The sequence below is a fragment of the Hevea brasiliensis genome, chromosome 13 (assembly GCF_030052815.1).
Source record: "Hevea brasiliensis isolate MT/VB/25A 57/8 chromosome 13, ASM3005281v1, whole genome shotgun sequence".
Classification (NCBI taxonomy): domain Eukaryota; kingdom Viridiplantae; phylum Streptophyta; class Magnoliopsida; order Malpighiales; family Euphorbiaceae; genus Hevea; species Hevea brasiliensis.
In genome coordinates, this window is record NC_079505.1 from 88,647,638 (window position 1) to 88,668,615 (window position 20,978).

Genomic DNA, 20,978 nt, shown 5'->3' on the forward strand with positions numbered 1-20,978 from the left:
TCCCAAAAATTTGGGGTCGGCTATATGGATTCGCTTTTTCCACTCTAAACGATTTTGGGTTAAATCCTCAGAAATGTGTAATGCTTCTAAGTCATGCTGTACTACTCTCTTCCAAGTCAATTTAGGTCTACCCCTTTTTTTCTTTCTATCCTCTAGCCTAATGTGCTCTACTTGTCTAACTGGAGCCTCCGTATGTCTACGCTTCACATGACCAAACCACCTCAATCTCCCTTCTCTCAACTTATCTTCAATTGGCACCGCTCCTACCTTTTCTCTAATACTTTCATTACGGACTTTATCTAGTCTAGTATGACCACTCATCCACCTTAACATTTTCATCTCTGCAACTCTTATCTTAGATGCATACGACTCTTTCAGTGCCCAACACTCACTACCATATAGCATAGCCGGTCGTATGGCTGTACGGTAAAATTTTCCTTTTAATTTATTGGGAATCTTACGATCACATAAAACTCCCGTGGCACGTCTCCACTTCAACCATCCGGCTTTAATCCTATGACTAACATCCTCCTCACATCCCCCATCTACTTGAAGGACTGAGCCTAGATATTTAAAGTGATTACTTTGGGACAGTGCCATTCCATTCAAACTAACTCCTTCCCTATCACCAGTTTGGCCTTCACTGAACTTGCAATGCATGTATTCTGTCTTCGTTCTACTTAACTTAAAACCCTTTGACTCTAGAGTACTTCTCCAAAGTTCTAGCTTTTTATTGACTCCTTCTCGTGTCTCATCTATCAGAACAATATCATCCGCAAACATCATGCACCAAGGAATACTCTCTTGTATATGTTTCGTCAGTTCATCTAAAACTAATGTAAAAAGGTAAGGGCTTATGGCTGATCCTTGGTGTAATTCAATTGAGATCGGAAAATCTCTTGTGTCCCCTCCCACTGTGCGCACAATAGTAGTTGCTCCTTCATACATATCTTTCAATACTTGTATGTACCTAATAGATACCCTCTTTTGTTCTAACGCATTCCATAAGACCTCTCTTGGAACACTATCATAAGCCTTCTCCAAATCAATAAAAACCATGTGTAGATCTTTTTTTCCATCTCTATATTTCTCCATCAAGCTTCTAATGAGAAAGATCGCTTCCATAGTTGAACGACCAGGCATGAAACCAAATTGATTGAGAGAGATAGAAGTATCATGACGTAGTCGATGCTCCACAACTCTCTCCCACAATTTCATAGTATGGCTCATGAGTTTAATTCCCCTATAGTTTGAGCAACTCTGTATATCTCCCTTATTTTTAAAAATAGGTACTAAAATACTCTTCCTCCATTCATCAGGCATTTTCTTTGAGTTTAGAATCTTATTAAATAATTTAGTTAACCATGCCACTCCCATATCTCCCAAATACTTCCACACTTCAATTGGTATTTCATCGGGTCCACAGGCTTTACCTACTTTCATTCTCTTAAGTGCTTCCTTTACTTCTAAAGATCTAATCCTTCTAATATAATTTACATTCTTTTCTATTGTTCTATAATCTATATTCACGCTATTTCCATTTTGACTATTATTAAAGAGATCATTAAAATAATTTCTCCATCTTTCTTTAATGTCCTCATCTTTCACCAACACTTTTCCTTCTTTATCCTTAATGCACCTAACTTGATTGAGATCTTGACATTTCCTTTCTCTACTCCTTGCTAATCTATAAATATCTTTCTCCCTTCTTTAGTTCCAAGTTTCTCATATAACTTTTCAAAGGCACGTGCTCTTGCTTGGCTAATCGCCTTTTGCCTCTTTCTTTGCTATCTTATACTGTTCATATGCCTCATTATTATCACATTTAGGTAATTTCTTATACCATTCCCTTTTCTCTTCACGCCTTTTGTACTTCCTCATTCCACCACCATCTCTCTTTTGAGGGTGGTCCATGTCCTTTAGACTTCCCAAGTACTTTTCTAGCTACTTCTCTAATCTTTGATGCCATCTGTATCCACATATCATTGGCCTCCATATCTAGCTTCCATACTTCAGACTCAAGAAGCTCATTTTTGAACTTCACTTGCTTTACTCCTTTGAACTCCCACCACTTTGTTCGAGCTACACTATTTCTTCTGACCTTACTTGAATTGTTCCTAAACTTGACATCCAAGACCACCAACCTATGTTGACTTGTTAAAGCCTCTCCTGGAATGACCTTGCAATCCTTGCATAGAGCTCTATTTGTCTTCCTGGTTAAGAGGAAGTCGATTTGACTTCTATATTGCCCACTTTTGAAAGTCACTAAATGTGACTCTCTTTTTATAAAGTAGGTATTTGCTAGTATTAGGTCGTATGCCATAGCAAAATCCAGGATGCTTTTTCCCTCCTCATTTCGACTGCCAAAACCAAAACCTCCATGAACATTCTCATAACCTTGCCTATCACTTCCTACATGTCCATTCAAATCTCCACCAATGAAAACATTCTCTTCATTCGGTATGCTTTGCATTAAATCATCCATATCTTCCCAAAACCTTTGTTTACTCTCACTGTCTAGTCCTATTTGTGGGGCATAAGCACTAACTATATTTATTGTTTCTCCGTCTATTACTAGCTTTACTAGTATAATTCTATCTCCTACTCTTTTCACATTTACTCTGCGTCTTTCAATGTCCTTTCTATGATTATACCCTCTCAGTTCTTGTTTCTCTCCTTTCAGGTAATCCACAATTTGTAACCTGATTTACCCACTTCCTTACTTTTCTCTCCTACCCATTTAGTCTCCTGAATGCAAGCAATATTCACCCTTCTCCTTTCCAAGGTATCCACAAGCTCCATTAATTTTCTTGTAAGTGATCCAACATTCCAAATACCAACTCTGATCCTCCTCCTATCCTGCTCCTTCCTAATTGGTCTCCTTCAATGATATCTTCTATTATTTTCTATGTCTATCTTGTGTTCTGTTCCACTATTTGTTCTATTATCTGTCCTATGGACTAACTTCTTTACCCACACCCATCCATGATGTGGGAACCCTTGCTCACTTAACACCACACCCGGGCGCCGGCATGGCGCGTCGCTTTCGGTGAACGCCCTACACCCTTGCATATTTATCACTACACCCGGGCTCCGATGTAGCGCGTCGTTAGTAGAGGACGCCCCAACGTTTATATCATTTGAATCCATATCATAGGGTGTGACGAAATTTTTACGCTGGTTGTCACCTACCGCAACCCTCCTCCTTTATCCGGGCTTGGGACCGGCTAAGCGCAAACTACTTAGGCGGAGTTGAAGTATTTCTTTGAACAAAAAAAAAAAAAAAAAATCCCAAATTGAGGTTCATCTAGCATGGCTTGACTATTGGCTGTGGATGAAGTTCAGCTTGTAAAAGAATTTCTCTATGTCCATGGCATCACCAGATTGCATAAATAAAATAGAATTGCTGAGCAACCATGCATGTTAGATGAGAAATCGAGAAAAGATAAGAGCATCTCATTATTCATCTCGAACGTCTTCTTTGAATTTAATGGCATTGAAGCCTTTGTTTGGCTGCTAAGAAATAGAACAAAATTTGAAAAAGCCAAAGCGATGACAAGCACTTGAAAGAAGGGAAAGTTGTGTTTCATGAAAAGAGAGGGATTCATGGGAAGTGCCTGCACGGTTTGTACAATTCTCAATTCTCATACAATGCATGTTTATAGAAACCAAGAAACAGGTAACACAAAAGAACTTCCTAATTAGTTCGTATGGAGGAAACTGCAGCCGTCAATTTTTCTTGAATTTGTAACATAGAACTGCCCGATCATATCTTGAATTTCCTTGGTAAGAAGAGCACGCACACAATGAACATCAACAATTCTTCACTATGCACAGCAGCCAGGAGATTTTGAAACCTTCTGTCCTGTTTTTTCTACAAATTTCTAGCACTGTCTTACAACTCCTGCAATATTGTGTTACAGCTTTGAACTGCAGCAATTTTTTCAGAAATTGGCACTCCAACTGATATCTATATTGCCAAGATGAAGCCGCAATGGAACCTACAACCGGATATCGCCATAGTTTTCTATCTGAAAACTCGGATGGTAGTTTCTAATGGTCTGGAAGTTGATATATACAGAAACAAGCTTTATGTCATTGGATGTTGTCATGCTGAGGCAATACTGTTCATGTCAGTATCGCATGAAATCGGTGCTCATCAACGCCATCTAGACATCACCTTCAATCTTCAATCTTTTATCCGAGAAAGATAAAAGGCCTTTTGCTGCTGTATATTGCAACACTTTGTAGTTTTGAATTTCTTATAAAAAATGAAAATCTTATACAATCTAGGCAGTGGACTTTACAGATTGTACAATTAGGGTACAGTAGCAATCTTATACAAGCTATTCCAGGAAGTGCATATATCGTTAATCAGAAAATAAATTTTGTACAGATTGCACAATCAAAGAATACAATACATAATTACACTTCCCTCCATGACTATTGTTATCTACAATGTTTCATCAACACAAGACCTAGTAAATAAGAGAGCTGATCCATTTACCCCACGGAGGACAAGTAGCCTGGAGTCCACATATGTACCACAAACAAGCTTTGACAAATCAAACATTTCAGGAGGTATTTGCGTGCGAACTTCTTGAATTATATTTCTTGCAGTAACAACATTTTGATCAAGTGGGTCACTGAGATTCATTGTCACCTCTATGTCATTCGAAGCAAGCTTAGCCACTGGAAGGCTCGATGGGAACTCCTTAAAAGGGATTGCTTTCCTCCATTTTCTACCTGATAATTTCTGAAATAATGAATCAAAATTGTTTGATTGACCAAAGGAGAATCTTCCAGTACTTTTTTCTTCCTTAAGATACAACCGTCTTCCAGATGTTAATCTAAATACAGAGTCTACTTCCATTTTCCCAATAATTCCAGCCTTGTCATGGGGCCAATCATGACCGATGATGACTGTGAAGCCAATGTCAGAAGTGAAAGAAAGGCTGGTGTTTAAATCCGATGCTCTTGAAACAGTTAGATTAACATCGCCGATGAGAACACGAGCAGAGGGCTGACGAAGGGTTAAGCCTATGTGCCTCCCTGTACAATATAATAGACGCCATTTTCCAGGCAGCAACTCCAACCAGTTCTGCAGATCAAATTGATACAATTTCAATAAACCTTCAAACAGACTAGAGCCAAGGTGGTTTATGCTCAAAGTTTAACTGATTAATAAAATGTTTCTTCTACTTCATGAGACACTTCCCAGTTCCCATTGACCTGGAATTAATTTATGAAGAAAAAGTTAACTATCTCCATATGAACTGAGCGTGCAAATGGCAAATGTAAGGTATAGCCCTAATTGGCAGCCACACTGATCTAGAATAGAATACTTGACTGGTGGTCTGCAAATGACAGCAAAGAAATCAATGAATCTATAAAATCTACAATAATTCAATTATTTACCTTTGGCCTTGAATGTGGATTCAGCATCTCCATCAATTCAACAAAGTAGGCAAGCCTATTACGCTATCCCAAAAAAAAAAAAGTGTCAATCAAACAGTTTACATTATAGTTACCACTAAATACAATATATATATATATATATATATATATATATATAAAGGTACCAATGGAAATGGAAACATAGAAAGATGATTCCTAAGGATATGAGAATCAACTGAGATAAATTGTTCAATCTCCTATGTTTCATCCTTGCAGGAAACATAAAGCACTTCTACATCTCACACGATAAAGTGTACCACCGAAGGTCAAGATGCAGGATCGCACTAATCCAAGCTAGTAAATGATTAGATAACAGCACACAAAATTATATGAACCAAACATGACAACTGGACTTCAGTAGAACCACAGTTTCACTGATTCAAACTCTGAGATAATCCAAATCATATAATTTGTACCATTTTTGTTATACCAAAGTTTGAAAGTAAGCCAGATCACATAGATTTCATATGCATAATATTTCAACTTTTTTGGGCAACCAACACATTCGCAGGCTGGAAATTCACAATGAAGGAGCCAAATGGCAGGCAAATTCATAATACCTGGGGCCTGCTGTAAATATATTCCTCTGCAATGCGCACTGCAGTTGAACCGAGGCCCCATCTAATAATATCCATGGACGGGACAACCCGCCATCTAGGTCCACACAAAAATGGGTGTCTGAGAGCATCCAAACAACTGAAAAACAAATTAAAGTGATCATTACAAATACATCATCTACCTCAGAGCTGCAGTATTTAATCAACATAACTGCTGCAAATGGAATTCTTTACTTTTTTCTATATGAAGAACAGGGGAATACCTTATTCTCTTAGAAGGTTTGGTAGCAAGTAATAAGGACAGAAGGTTCCAACCTGCACCCCAATTCCGATCAAGTATCTACAGAAAAGAAAACAATGAATTCCAATATATCCATAAGGACCAGATATCAAACTCCAACTCCGGTAACTTGTATTGATGATACACATGCTTACTTGGAGTCCAGCACTACCAGATAGAGCGTTCCTTCTGAATATTCGCAACAAAAATTCCCGCAAGCATGAAGGATCATTTCCCTGCAACCATGAATGGACATAACAATAATGTGCTTGACATAACAAGGTAGTCATACTTCCGATTATAACAATTATTTAATATAAAAGAAAAGTCTCATTGTTTGCTGTGAGTATTACTAAACAGAAAATTTTGTGCAGCATCTAGAGATGTAATTTACGTGTCATTATGATTAAGTTAGGTTCTGGACTGTATGATCAAACAGCTCACAAGGAAGTGCAAGATCAGTATGTTATACCTTCATGAGGAATGATTTAAAACTCGCGAAGATTGAGGGATCCATAAGTTCTCGCAACACCATTTTTGCCATCATGAATCCAACACATCTTTGCAACATTTGAGAAACAGAATGAGCTTTAAGTGAATCTGCTAGTAACTTTTAGTTTGAACTTTGAAACATATTTAATATATTGACATATCTCTACACCATACCTCATGTCAAATGCAATCATCATCTGTCGCCGGTCCATGCAGTTGTCCAGTGTATTACTATTTGGACCATCCTCATAAAAGTCAGCAGCATTCCCTAGTATCCCTACCTAATAAAATACAAAAATTTCAAAGTATTTCAGAGTATAGTATAAATTAAGGAATAAATAAATACAATTTTTTTTAATGTGTTTAAAGGACCTCTTATTCCTTAACACATTTTGATGAGCTACCGATATTTTATAGCTGAAGAGAATATAACTTATCCACTTCAACACAAAATCATAGTGCAGTCAAAATATTTGATCATCTCAAATAGTCCTGCTCAACAGGAATCCTTTATAGATACCATAAAAGATGCAGCTCTCCTCCTGGAGGATTTCTTTTCATGCACTGGTAATCCATACATACCAAATAAACTTCTAAAATTACAAGCCACATAATCTAGCTTCCAAATATAGATATAAGAAAACTTTACTTTAATATGTCTGTCGACTGGGCTTATATGAACATTCTCCAGCCTCAACTCTGTATGGGCAAGTCCATGACTGTGCAAGTAATTCACCTGAAGGACATATCTTGAACACCTTAGTTCTATTGAATGACAAACAAAGTATGCTATGTAGTCAATTATACTAAGAAATTAAACATACTCCGATCAAGAGATCCCTCATCAATATACGTATAATTCGAGACTGCCGAGAGACTGCAGGCCCTCCAATTGTATCATCTCCCACCCTCCTCACAGATTCTTCATCCAATGCAAGAGTAGCTTCCAAGGTAGGAAGCCAATCTGATTGTTGAAGCCAATGTCTTAAAGAAAAACTACCATGATACTGCCAAAAGTAAAGGAAGTTAGAAAAATTCATATATATCTTCTCTTCTGACTAAACTATGACATTTTTAAGCTTTAAAAAATAGAAAATTGAAACACTGAACAAATAGAAAACCCTCAGCTTTCAATACGTAGATACACAAGGAATGCAAAACACTCCAACAAGATTACCCTTAGAACCCAATCTATCAAGCATTAAAGAAACTAAATGATTTCTCACTGCACAACACCTATAAATCCATCTATACAAAGAGAATTACCTACCCCATGAACCAGGGTAAACAAGCTACAGCCGCCAGTTGCAGGTGAATAGACATAACCATGAACTTGCATTGAATAAGAATGGTAAAGGAGCCTGCGGCGGACCAACTTCTTCAATACCTATAAGACAAAACAAAATTAACAAGTTATAGCAAACTGGAAACCTTAACATACCATGTAAAATTTTAACAGCACAGCTACAAACCTCTATCGCTCGCTTTCCTCTGCGTTGAGCTTGTGCACTTAAAAATTGTCGTAGCACAACTCTGGTGTTATATAAAGGACTGCAATTCCATAATGCCACTAGACATTAACCCACCATATTACTGATAACAAGTCTTTAATAAAAAAAAAAAAAAAAATACTAACCTGCTAGAATCCTTGACTATAGCTTCATAAACAACCTCATCCGCCTATACCAAGAACCGATTTCAGAAAAATCATATAAATTTGATCTATCCCAATTAAATTACCAAAAATCACATGTGAACAACTGCATTTAAGTTCTTCATACCCGCCCACCAAGGCCAATACTGACATGGGTAAGCAGTTTGAAATCGGACATGTCGAACCTTATAACATGCCCTGATTCTTCCTCCAAAGAATCCGTTAAAGCACTGCGAGCATTGTCTTCCGATTCCAGTGGAGACACGGCTTTACTAGACAATGAGCATCTGTTTTTCCAGAACTCTCTTCTATAAGAAAAGGTAGACTTACGTTTGACACAAAAGAAATTACGCTTAATCAGTCTTGTCGATAAATTTTCACTAAAAAATTTCACTTGCACACGCTCAGGGCTTATAGTGAAACCAACTCCGCGCAGCGCAGCCATCAAGTCAGAAGCTGTAAACAATAGAAGACAATAAACCAACAATCAAATAAAATTTGTGGGTGATAAAGCTTTTCACTTTTTTGTTTAAGGGTGTTTAAAAGTAAGATCAAGACACTTAAATTTCCCTCGAATAGTATGAAACTCATAAGAATTGGAGAGGAAGCAGAAATCAGAGAGATTTAGGACTTACCAGAAATAGAGGACAGAGAAATAAAGCAGGAGAGCCAATTCAAGGAGAAGAGAAGGTGAAAGGAGTGGGAAAGAGAAGTGTGTAAATAAAGAGGGAAGCGTGTGAGAGTTGCGTGATCGAATACGCTGGGGGCGTTGGCTCCATGGGTTAAGCTCGTGTCTACGTCTGCTCTGCAAATATCTGTCCTGTTCCTTGAATTATGGGGGTGGGAAGCACTCCGCTTCCGGGTTTGGAATTGTAATTGTCGTACTCTCGGCGAATCCGCCCAATGCCACGTCGATAATTCCGAGATTATCCATCTCTTATTATACAAATTAGAACCATAATTCTAGTTATTTTGTTGTAATAAACTTATATTCATTATTCACGTGTAAAAATAAATAGAAGATATTTTAAAATTTTAATAGATCAGAAAATACAAGGCCTTCTCATCAACATAGCCCACGAATAGAAAAGTCCAATAAACTAAGCCCACACCACACCAGCCAAATTTTGATTTGGTTCCGATCTATGTAGACTTCAAATCAGAATTAAAATTGTCCATTTTACGTTTTATAAAAAATTATTATTATTATTTTTTTTTATAGTTCATGATTATCACTCATACTTTTTTGAATTCTATAATTTAGAGCACAATAAATTTTATTATTGCACTTAATATTTATAAATATTAATTTTTTTTAATCTTGATGTTAAAAATTATTTTTAATTTATCTGAACTCTATTTATTTTAATTTTAAATTAAACAGATCCCATTTTAATTTCCAACTTAACCATGCAAACCATTGCTTGAACCTTTCTTCAGAACAAGTTAAGAGAATTATGAATGAAGCCCTTAACATTTTCTCATACACTAATAGATGAATCATATAATGATTTATATTATTTTTATTGATTTTAAAGCATTTCATATGCATTGTGAGTTAAAATAATGATAATATTTATTCTTTTTTTTTTTCATTATAACGAAAATGGTGAATATTTATCCTTGACTTCAATATTTTTATTATTTATATTTAAGAAAATAAATGATTAAAAAATCTAAACCTTATTTTTTTTTCAATAATCACAAGCTTTATTAATTCAATTTTATTATTTTATTAATATAAACACTTTTGTTTAAAATTTTTTATTATTATTACTACTTTAATATCTCTTTTTCACTTTTAAATTTACTGATTAATGATTAAATTAAAAAAATTAAATAAAAAGACAAAAGTGTGAAAAAACTAAATTTAAAAACGTTTTAATCTAATTTTTCAAAATATAAAAATTTAAATGTTAAAACCGTAAAATAATTATTTTTTTAAACATAAAATTATGATTAATAAAAAATAATCTCTATTATTATAAACTGAATTAATTATTTAAGTAATTATGAAAATAACTGCCGTATAAAATGGAAAAAAAAAAGAAGAAATTATTCCTTTTATCATGCAATATAAAGTCTTGCTCCGAGGCTGGGAAGTAACAATGTGTTGCGTAAAATACTTTTGGACTAATCAGATCAAAGTCTCTCTCAGAATCGATTCTCATTGGCCAACACACTTACCTTTTCTGCTATTTGAAACACCTGAACATGCCAAACGTGTCACGCTCTTATTGGAGGGAGCAACGTACACCAATCAATGAACAACGATTGGTTTCTTATTGTAAACCGGGGCAACCCAAAGGATAAGATCGCAATAAAGTGGAATTGAGGAGGACAATCTCGTCTCACCGGCACAAATTTATCCAAGTCGTCTACGAGTCTAATATACCACCGATAAACAAAAACAAAAACAAAAACAAAATCAAAAACCGAAAAAGAGCCTCCAACATAACACACACCTGTTGCTTTTTCCTCAACGCCGCTTCATTCTCTTTCCACATTTATCCCCCATCGTGTTCATCTATTTCTTTTGTTGGTCTCTCGTAATTTTACTCGATTTCGATCTTAGCATTTGAACCTCATTCCCTCTTATCGTTGATATCTTCTCTCTGGCGATACTATCCGTCCGGCTAGGGTTTCTACTGCTCTTGCTCTTCACCCTCATAACCATCGCACATTCATTCTAGTTAGAGTTCATCGAGTACCGAGTTACTTGTCCAAAATTACCAATCAGGGTTAAGTATCAGATTGGGCTACCTTCTTGGTATTCAGATTTTTTAAGTAGCGTTTTGATTTATAATTTTAGTTCCCGCTTTTGCTTGGTGGTTGGGATTAGGGTTTTCAATATCGATTCGAGTGTTTAATACACTCTTGAGATTCGCAATTAGGGTTTTGAGTATTTGTCAGTGATGCCGCGAAGTTCACGCCACAAATCGAGCAAACATAGTTCGAGAGATGCAAGGGATTACTCAGATTCTGAGAAGGACTCATGCTCCAAGGACAGAAAGAGCAAAGAGGAGAGTACTGTTAGGGTTTCTAAGGACTCTGGCTCTGGTGAGAAGCGAAAGCTTGATTCCAGGGACAATAAAGACTCATTTGGCTCTGGAAACGGGGAGTACTTAGAGGAATATTCGTCATCAAAGCGGTTTAAAGAGAGAGCTGAGGACGGTGTGAATGATAGGTGGAATGGCGGAGACGATGATAAAGGGGAGGTGACGAAGAAGTTGAAGGAGAAGTCGGGTGAATCCAGGAGTAAGAGGAGAGATGAGAGTGCTGGAGCATATGGTGAGAGTGAGGAAGTGGTTAAAAAGAGTAGTGGAAAGAGTGACGGAAAGCATAGGGAATCGAGTAGTCGAAAGGAGGGGAGAGAGGGTGGAACTGAGAGGGACAGGGATAGAGAGAGGGAAAGGGAAAAGGAGAGAGATAGGAGGGGTAAGGAAGGGAAGAGTGATAAATTGGTTGATGGCGAAGACCTGCGAGCAGTGAAGCAAGTATCTGAAAAAACTGGTAAGGTAACTGATTGATTTGTTGGTTGCTTACATGGTTTACAATTAATGTACATGTGCCTGCACATCTATGTGAATTACTGTGGTTTTGTATGTGTTTAGTGAGTATTGTTTTGACTGCTTATAAGATTGGATGTTGTAGTGTGGCATATCATAATTGTGGTAGTAAATTTGTAATATTATCCCCTCCACCCTCATATGGCTTATTTTCTTTTGGAAGATGGAAATTATGTTTCTCCATTTGTTTGATATATTCTGTACATTTAGGTTTATTGTTTCTTATGCATTGGTTACCTGTTTCAGTACTGTCCCATAGATGAGGGTTGAGAGAGAGAGAGAGAGAGGAGAGCTTTATCTAATCTGAAAGAGCATTAACCCAAATTGAGTTTGTTTGGTTTCTCTTGAAGTTTGTTATATTCATTGAGAGAGTGCTATAGGGAAAGAGAATTTAGTTGGACAAAGATGCTAGTTAAATAAAGCTGTATGTGGTTGCAGCATCATGCATTAGATCACGATGGTTTTCAAGTTTAAAAATAAATAATAAAAGCCATAATTCTCCACAAGACATTAGGAACAGAGGTTTTTGTGCTACTTCAAAATAACAAATAAATGTAAGTTTTATGAGTGAAATGAAAAGTTGATTGTTAATGTGATAAGGGAAATGTAATTTATATTTTAAGGAAAACTCATTATTTTGCACAATTTTCTGCAATTAGTACCCATAAAATCTTTTTCTAATTTTAATTTTTTTAGTGGAGTAAAATTTTACAAATACACACGGTGTTGAGTTGCAGAAGAAAAACAATTATTTCCATGTATGATGCATAGATAGTCTGTCTTCTGTTTTGAGGTCATCCATTCCTATAAATTAGTTAATGTTTTGTCGGAATTAGTTACTTGACTGCTTCAGGCGAATATTTGTTGTTTGAAATTCCTGAGATGGAGGGATGCTATTTGTATGCTTGAAATGCAATCACAACTTTATTTGGACTTTTGGAGTATTTGGGAAAACTAACAAATAAGTGTCATGTCAGAACAGTTACCTGTTTATTAGATATTTCCTGATATGGTTTATCTCATTGGTGCACTTGATGTGGGAGCTCCAAACATCACATATTTCATTGCTTATGGAAGTTTTGAGCCGTTAAGTTTCTCTCTTGAAGATATATGAATATTTTTGTGAGTTGTGGAATGCTGCAAGAGGTCAGAGGTGTTACATAAATTGAGTTTGCATAATCAACCTTCCCTTTTTTTTCTTATTCTTTTTTTTTTTTTATTTTGTTTTCCTTATAGATGATGCTATGAGTTATTTCTATGTACAGGCAAATCCCCCCTTTTTTTGTCTTCAATTGTGGTGTTTGGTTCTATTGCTTTTTCAAAAATCTGGGATGATCATTATCGTGCTATGGTATGCTTACCTCAGATATTGTGTAATTATAGCTTCCAGCCTTGTGTTAAATGGTGTAAAGGTCGAAAACGAACTCCTTAGACAGTCTGAGGTTGCTGTTCCAGTTGCTAATCATATATTAGAGTTATCCTTAAATCTTGATGAGTTTTTCACTGCTTATCCAATTGTATTTTTAGCCTTCCTTCTACACTTTCTATCCTGAGCCGCTCAGTTGGTTTGAGTTGTATTCCAATCCTAGAAACAAAGCCCCAAGAAAGGCTAGTCCTAGTCATCCTTCTGGATAGATTTCTTCATCAAAGCAAAGAGAGGTTTGAGTCTCAGAAGTGGCATTCGGTTCTCCTCTGCCGATGCTGCTGCGCTTCTCTGAAATTGAAATATCTTTTCATTTCTTCTTCAATTGATTCCTAACAGGATTGGCAAATGTCACTAGCGTAACACATCTAATTGGAAGTGGAATGAAGATAATGCGCTTTACTCTTTCATTTGTAACTGGATTACCCCTTGGGTTTGTTATAATATCACTCCTTTTATTTTATTTTATTTTATTTCTAAGTGGTTGGACTGTCCTTTTCTCTTCTCTATATATGATTACTTTCTTAAGTTGCGTAGATGTTGGGAAAACCTGATCAAAATGTCTCAAAGGATTTATGTATTTGCATAGATGTGCCCTATAATATTGGGCTTATCAAAGCATGTCATGATTCAGTAGTTTTTGAAAGAATTCATAAAATGTTTTGTTGCTAAGAGATGCTATTCAAGAATGGATATTGATGTGTTATGAATTGTTAGCAGGGGGCCGGGGCTTTCTTGTTTTTGCATTAATAGAACAGATAGGAGAAATGCTCTTAGTATATTTGAATTATATATATTTAGAGGCCTAAAAAATGTGATTTTGCATCAACTTCTGTTTTTGCTAAATTTTTTATGATATTTTTCAGATATAACAATGTGATCTTTTCACTTTTGTATCTTTTTGAAGCTATAATTCTTTACTAGATAGCTTGGAGGTTGTCCTAGCTCTTAAAAGAGGATGGAGTTGGCAGAGTCTTGTTGTTCGATTTTGGTTTTGTTCTTTTGGGTCTTTTTGCATGTAAATTTCCAACCCATCATAATTGATCAAATAAATTGGGTTGGCATGCTTGGATGGGTCTGCATGTATTTTTGGAGTGCTTTTAATTAGAGATATAGAAAGCATAGGATCTAAGTTCTATTACAATTTTTGTTTAACAATTGTGTGATTTAAGTGACATGCACCAATAGTAGGAAGTGGTTATTTATTATTTCCTAGTTCCTCTTGCCCTTTTACATACGAGTCTGCCTTCAATTTCCTCACCTTTACTGGTTGAAATGCTTCTTGTAGTTGAGATATGAAAATCCTGTTTAATGAAATTGGTAAGTATATATATGTTCTTATCTTTTGCTGCTGAATCTCCATTTAAAACTTTGCTTTTGTTGGTACAGAGTTGAAGGCACGTGATCTATTGCAAAGTAATGAATTGGAAAGCCTTCCTGATAAACGAATTAGGAGAAAACAAGATGGTTCTGGTGATGGGGATAAGCATCAGGATGATATTGAAGACATCAATGATAGACGATTTTCCTCGAGGGAGGATGGTAGGCCAAAGGATGAGAAGCATAAGGACGAGAGATATAGAGACAAGTACCGTGAAGACAAGTATAGAGACGAGCGTGCTCTAAAAGATCACATTAACAGCAGGTCTGATGATAAAAACTTGAGGGATGATAAAGATACCATAGATATTAAACCGAAGAAATATAAGCTTCAAGATGGTGATCGAGAGCATGATCATGATCGTGATTTTGATCTTGGCTGGGACCATGATCAAGATGTTGATGGTGAAAGTCATCATCGTGATTGGGACCGGGACCGGGATAGAGATCGGGATCGTGATCATGACCGTGATCGTGATTGGGATCGGGATAGAGACCGTGAACGAGAACGGGACCACGAGCGTGACCGTGACCGACATCTTGACTATGATGATCGAAGTGCTATTAGATACAAAGATAGCAGGGGAAGGAAGATATCTCCTGATGATCATGAAGATTATAATGACGCTAAATCTAGAGGTGTCAAAACACTTTATCTTGACATGGAAAAGAAATCTTCAAGCAGCAGTAGAGTTGAGTCTGATGCTGACAGAGGAAGGTCTCAATCACGTCAAGCTCACCCAGACAATAATACCAGCAGCAATAGGAAGAGGGCTTCCCCCAACACAAGTTCTCATGGAGCTGCAGATGAGTACAGGTATCTGTATTTTCAAATTATTAAAGGAATCAAAAACACTATTGATTTGTTGTATTGGGATGGGTAATTTCCTTGTGAAATATTCCTTCCTCCCAGCCATGTGGGACATCTTGAAATATATATTTTGACTTGTGAATGCAGGATTCACATCTGATTATCAGTTGTTGCCTTGTTGGCAAAGTTGGATAGCTTCTTTGCTATATGAAAACGTTTTGTTGGTTTTGATAAACTCCGGCATGTGATTAGCAATATAATGTAGGACAATTATCTTCTAATGCATATTGAAGTTAGTCGTTGCAATTTCCCCCGCCTCTCTCTCTCTCTCTCTCTCTCTCTCACACACACACACACACACACACACACACATACTGTATGCATGTTGGTCCTTACAACAACATTACATTTTACAAGCAAAGCTATTTTCTTTCATTTATATAGTGTGCTTCTCATTGTTATTACTTATTATTGTATGTTGCATTCATCTAGTATATTTATATTTTTATCATTAGAGGGATTACAGAGGGGGTGATGCAGTCAAGGAATATTCAATTTAAGAATTTATTGATTTAATTTTTCATTGTAAAATTATGAAATTTAGAGTCCTATTATTTTGGAATTCTATTATTATTATTATTTAGGAATATTAAGTTCACTATTTTCCTAGTTTGAGTTTGTTTAGTATTCCTAATTTGTTTTGGTTTAGTGTCCCTGATTAGTTACTAATAGGATTAGTTGATAAACTATAAATACCTATTTCTAGGTATTTTTTTTAGAGAGAGTTTATTATGCTATTATTGTTGACAATTAATAAAATTTGAGAATTTGTTTCGCTTCCTTCTTGAGATTTTGTTTCTCTATCTTTTATGTTCTTGTTGTTCTACATCAGTTGGTTAGTGGTCACCTTTATGTAGATCATTTTACATACTTGTATACTCGAGTGTTTGAAAAAGCTTGTCTTTCAGTTTCAAACATTATCCACATGTTTTCTTTTGTATATTTGTCAGGATAAACACAATTAATTTTTGTGTTATAGATTATTCTGAATTTGTAACGTTACATGGTAAACTGTGAATCCCTTTTATCTCGGCCTCCCATGGGGAGCAGGATGGGAACTGAAAGTTCAAAATTTGGTGGATTCATTTTAAAATTATTTTATGGAAAGTTTAGCAAGTATGGAATTATACTGTGGTGGTCTGATATATGAGCATGGATTTTGCTTTTTAATATTTATTGTGGAGATTCCTTTTCCATGGTTGAGTTGTAATTTAATTTTTTAGAACTACTTATGTTTTTGGTTAGAACTGGATGATGAAGATGTTGGTTTATTTATTATTTTCTGTTGCAGGCAATTTAAACCGGAAGAACTAAAGCACAGGGATGCTGTGGTAGAACAGAGGTCTAAATCAATCTCTTCAAGAGAGGCTAATAATTTGCCAGGGGCATCAGATAGAGCTTCCAAATACAGATCTGCTGAGAAGCCTACCAAAGTGGATGATGGCCACATTGGGGAATTGTCTTTGGACAGATCTTCAAGATCTAAAGCTTCACCCATGGGCCTGGTGGATAGATCTCCTACGTCATCAAGTGTGGAGTGTAGATCCATGAATAGGTCTGGTGTTAGACGGAGTGTTGACATCGAAGAATCAGGGAGGAGGAGTAGTGTTTCCATGGGTGCAAGAGATTTGCCTTATGCTGATGACAGGTCAAATCGGGATTTACCTTCGGAGAAGTCTCTAGCTGATGAGTCAACTTCAGTTGATTCATCCTTTTACAATAGACATAGTCAAAGCAACTCTGCTTTGATTCCTCCATCTGCTTTCCGAGGTGGAGTTGGCAGCCCTTCTTTTCTTGGTTCACTGGACGAAGATGGTAGAATTAAAAGTGGTGCCCGCTACAAGAGGAGTGCTGATCCCAATATGGGAAGAGGGCAAGGGAATGCTTGGAGGGGTGCTCCAAACTGGTCTTCATCTGTGCCAAATGGCTACATTCCTTTCCAACATGGGCCACCTCATGGAGGTTTTCAAGCCATGATGCCACAGTTTCCATCTCCTCCTGTGTTTGGAGTTAGACCCTCAATGGACATCAGCCACTCTGGGATTCCTTATCATATTCCTGACGCTGAGAGGTTTTCCAGTCATCTGCGCCCCCTTGGATGGCAGAACATGATGGAAGGGTCAGGGCCTTCTCACATGCATGGATGGGATGGAAGTAATGGTGTATTTAGGGATGAATCACACATGTATGGGGGACCAGAATGGGACCAGAGCAGACATCCAATGAATGGTCGAGGGTGGGAAAACAGTGCAGACATTTGGAAAGTGCAAAATGGTGATATGAATATGGATTTGCCATCAACATCCCTGAAAGTGGATTTTCCGGTGCAGGCCCCTATGGAAGATGTTCTAGCTGGCCAGGAAGGTCAAAAGTCACAAAATGAAAGTAGTTATCATGTTCAGGGAAAAATTGTTGAAACAAAGATAGCTGTCGCTCCATCCACAAAAGAATCTTCTAAATCTTCACCTGAAACTACCTATGAGCAGAAACCAGATCATCCTAAATTGTCAAGTGATGATAATGTTGCTCATTTTTACTGTGCTTATCTTTCCAAGCTGGACATTTCAACTGAACTTACTGATCCAGAGCTGCACAATCAGTATATGAATTTATTTAATATAGAACAGAGTGCTACTTCTGATGAAGACACTGCCTTCCTTGTAAATTTGAAGGTATAAAATCTCAAACTATTACTCTCTCTAGTTTGGTTGGACTGTCTTCCTTGCCTGTTTTATAATTCTTTTAAATTATTCATAATGTCACAGGATGGTGCAAGAGCAGTACCAAAAAGTTCTGATACCTTGTTGAGCTCCTTACATTTTCCTGCTACAAGTGATACTGTTTTTCAGGTAATCATCATGGATCATATGGTATATTATGCTTTTAAAGGGAATCTATGCATTTGGAGTCATTTTGCAATGCTGGATATGAATGAAAGTTTTTTATGCAACAGTTTTTGCTTAAAGAAAATGACTAGAATGTTGCTCTTAAATTGAAAACAGAAGGTTGATATAGGCATGTGTATACAACTTTCTTTTCTCTTGCTTTTCCAGTGGTAGGTTGTGTATATCTAGCTTTACTCTGTATAAATATGAACATATGTAGAAACTAATTCACTGAAATGTATTTTGGCTGCTTAGCATCTTGTTCTTCTATGTGAAATCAAGGTGCTTTGTTGATGGATAAGGTGATTTTAGGACTAGAACAAATCATGCCCATTTCTTGGTTGGCTCTTCTGGGATATGGTTTGATGTTTTTTTTATGCATTTGGGGTGTTCTTTTCAACCTTGTTCTCCTATGTGAATTCAAGGTGCTTTATTGATGGATAAGGTGATTTTAGGACTAGAATAAATCATGGATTGTAAATGCCCATTTCTTGGTTGGCTCTTCTAGGATATGGTTTGATGTTTATTTTATGCATTTGGGGTGTTCTTTTCAACGTTGTATGGATTCAAATGCACAGACAGATTTTAGTTGTTTGGATTGCTTTTCTCAATTAACTTTAAGGGATGATTTGATATCTTACCTGCAGAGAGCAATGGACATTTACAAGAGGCAGAGAGTAGGTTGGAGCTTGCCAAGGGCCAACAGTGGAACAATAGATGTTAGAGTGCCTGTTAATGATGTGATAGCAGGAGAGGCGATTTTAGATCACAATGCAGAAATGTCTGATGCGCAGATGTTGAATGTGGATGAGGAGAAAGTGGAAGTTCATGCTTCAATTGCTACTGAGGAAGAGAATTCAGAAGTGGCTTGTAGCCTTGAGGTGGATGTTCATGCTCATACCTCTAACCTGAAGTTTGCATTGGCCAGTCAAGCTGCTAGTCATGATATCCCAGAAAAGCCCACGATGATTTTCAATGGTGATAAGGTAGATGGGAAGTCAAATGAGATAGTGAATTCAGAAGATAAACAGATGGAAGGTTGTAATAATACTTTCGATTGTGCTGAAGAAGGGCAGGGGGTTGGTGATGCTATATGTGGTCCTGTAATTTTTTCGGATGGTTCCCCCAAGGCATTTGGGGCTTTGATGCCTAGGTCAAATGAGTCCGAGTCGGTAATTTTAAGTCGGATACATCATTCTCTTGAAAGTACACATTGAGACAATTCCTATATACATGTTCTTTAATGCGTTTTTGGTTTAGTTATTTTTTACTGTTCCCATTTTTGTTGCCCTTTTTTTTGCAAGTAAATAAAATGGAAATCTGCTCGTTGGTTTCCCCCCCCTGGAATAGGGTTCTTCGGGTCCTATCAAATTATCTGCGTTTTATATGCTTTCTGTTCTTTCTTCAGCTAACTGCAGTGTGCATTTTCAGCTTGGTTGTCCCATGTTGATATCCGTCCTCGGGAGGGATCGGGTATGTTTCACGCAAGTCTCTTAATCTTTCCTTTTTTAAGCCTAATTGCAGATGAATGTTACGTCAGAGCGTTCTTTTTTAATCACATTTTTAATTTTTTAAAAGATATTTATAATTTTATTTATTTATTTTTAGTTTTGTCATGAAATCTATTTCTGGTGAAATTGAAAGTAGGAAGTCTGATGTGGCCATAAACTTTCAATTCTGTATCATTTATTTGAAAAAAAAATAATGAAGGGGAATTACTCTGGTTAATGTCATCTAGGCTTGTAGCATAATCTCTAATTCGGTACAACAGCTCTTAGGTGATGAATTTAGTTTAGTTGGAATGTGTGATTACGGTATAATTAAAATAAATGTGAAAATTTAGTTATTTGTGTGTAAAAATTTAAAGAATGTGAGGCAATCACATAAATATTAAATAATGAATCCTGATGTGGTTCGCCGACTTTTAATTTTCTGTACCATGTTAGGCTAAGAAAGAAAATAGAAAAAAAAAAATACTCATTCTCTTCCAGAGAGGAAAGATGAGAGGTGAAAAAACTTTCTTTTTTCTAATGTTGTTAATGTATTTGAGGGGTTAAACTTTTGATTAATGTTTAAATAGGTCAATTTTAAACTTTTTATCTAAAACAGATTAAAACTCTTTCCAGGAAATCCCGATTCTCTAGGAGTTTCTTATTTCCATTTTTAATCAGTTTTATTTTGGATTTCTCCTTTGATAAATTGGAACATAAAATGAAGAGTAGAATTAATAAAAGAAAGAAATTTACACGAACTAGCTGGGAAGTTGGATAACTACTTAGGTATGGAAAAGCTGAGTAATTACCGATTCTGGATTCAAGAGTAATCACCAGCAATTGCGTAGAGGTTTGTCTATTGAATTGTCAGCGATTCCTCGCCCTCTCAATCCTTGTCAACATCATGTGACTGGAAT

At 36.4% G+C, this 20,978-nt stretch overlaps 2 protein-coding genes across 2 annotated transcripts; one reads left to right on the plus strand and one right to left on the minus strand.

The window, feature by feature from the left end:
• Positions 1-4,258: 4,258 nt before the first annotated feature.
• LOC110635561 (probable plastid-lipid-associated protein 14, chloroplastic) lies at positions 4,259-9,350 on the minus strand. The gene is made up of 14 exons (XM_021784941.2): positions 9,076-9,350; positions 8,568-8,896; positions 8,423-8,466; positions 8,259-8,337; positions 8,057-8,173; positions 7,611-7,793; positions 7,436-7,522; positions 6,961-7,067; positions 6,767-6,854; positions 6,450-6,530; positions 6,278-6,354; positions 6,018-6,153; positions 5,419-5,481; positions 4,259-5,101 (listed from the first exon to the last, which is right to left on the minus strand). The coding sequence occupies exons 2-14, from the start codon at positions 8,883-8,885 to the stop codon at positions 4,454-4,456; spliced, it is 2,028 nt and encodes a 675-aa protein (XP_021640633.2). The 5' UTR covers positions 8,886-8,896; positions 9,076-9,350; the 3' UTR covers positions 4,259-4,453.
• A 1,251-nt stretch (positions 9,351-10,601) lies between these two features.
• LOC110635551 (uncharacterized) lies at positions 10,602-19,827 on the plus strand. The gene is made up of 5 exons (XM_058132779.1): positions 10,602-11,953; positions 14,822-15,629; positions 16,975-18,355; positions 18,449-18,532; positions 19,216-19,827. Exons 1-5 carry the CDS (start codon positions 11,356-11,358, stop codon positions 19,783-19,785), a joined length of 3,441 nt encoding a protein of 1,146 aa, XP_057988762.1. The 5' UTR covers positions 10,602-11,355; the 3' UTR covers positions 19,786-19,827.
• The last annotated feature ends 1,151 nt before the right edge of the window (positions 19,828-20,978 follow it).

What these genes read in the sequence shown, in the direction of transcription:
- LOC110635561 (XM_021784941.2), bottom strand. Translation starts at nt 8,885, where the DNA reads ATGGCTGCGCTGCGCGGAGTTGGTTTCACTATAAGCCCTGAGCGTGTG. An exon ending in GAGGAAAGCGAGCGATAGAG is followed by an intron (nt 8,174 to 8,258) that starts GTTTGTAGCTGT and finishes TTTGTCTTATAG; the next exon opens with GTATTGAAGAAGTTGGTCCG. An exon ending in ATCCACATTCAAGGCCAAAG is followed by an intron (nt 5,102 to 5,418) that starts GTAAATAATTGA and finishes TTTGATCTGCAG; the next exon opens with AACTGGTTGGAGTTGCTGCC.
- LOC110635551 (XM_058132779.1), top strand. Translation starts at nt 11,356, where the DNA reads ATGCCGCGAAGTTCACGCCACAAATCGAGCAAACATAGTTCGAGAGAT. An exon ending in GCAAGTATCTGAAAAAACTG is followed by an intron (nt 11,954 to 14,821) that starts GTAAGGTAACTG and finishes TTGTTGGTACAG; the next exon opens with AGTTGAAGGCACGTGATCTA. An exon ending in GGAGCTGCAGATGAGTACAG is followed by an intron (nt 15,630 to 16,974) that starts GTATCTGTATTT and finishes TTTCTGTTGCAG; the next exon opens with GCAATTTAAACCGGAAGAAC.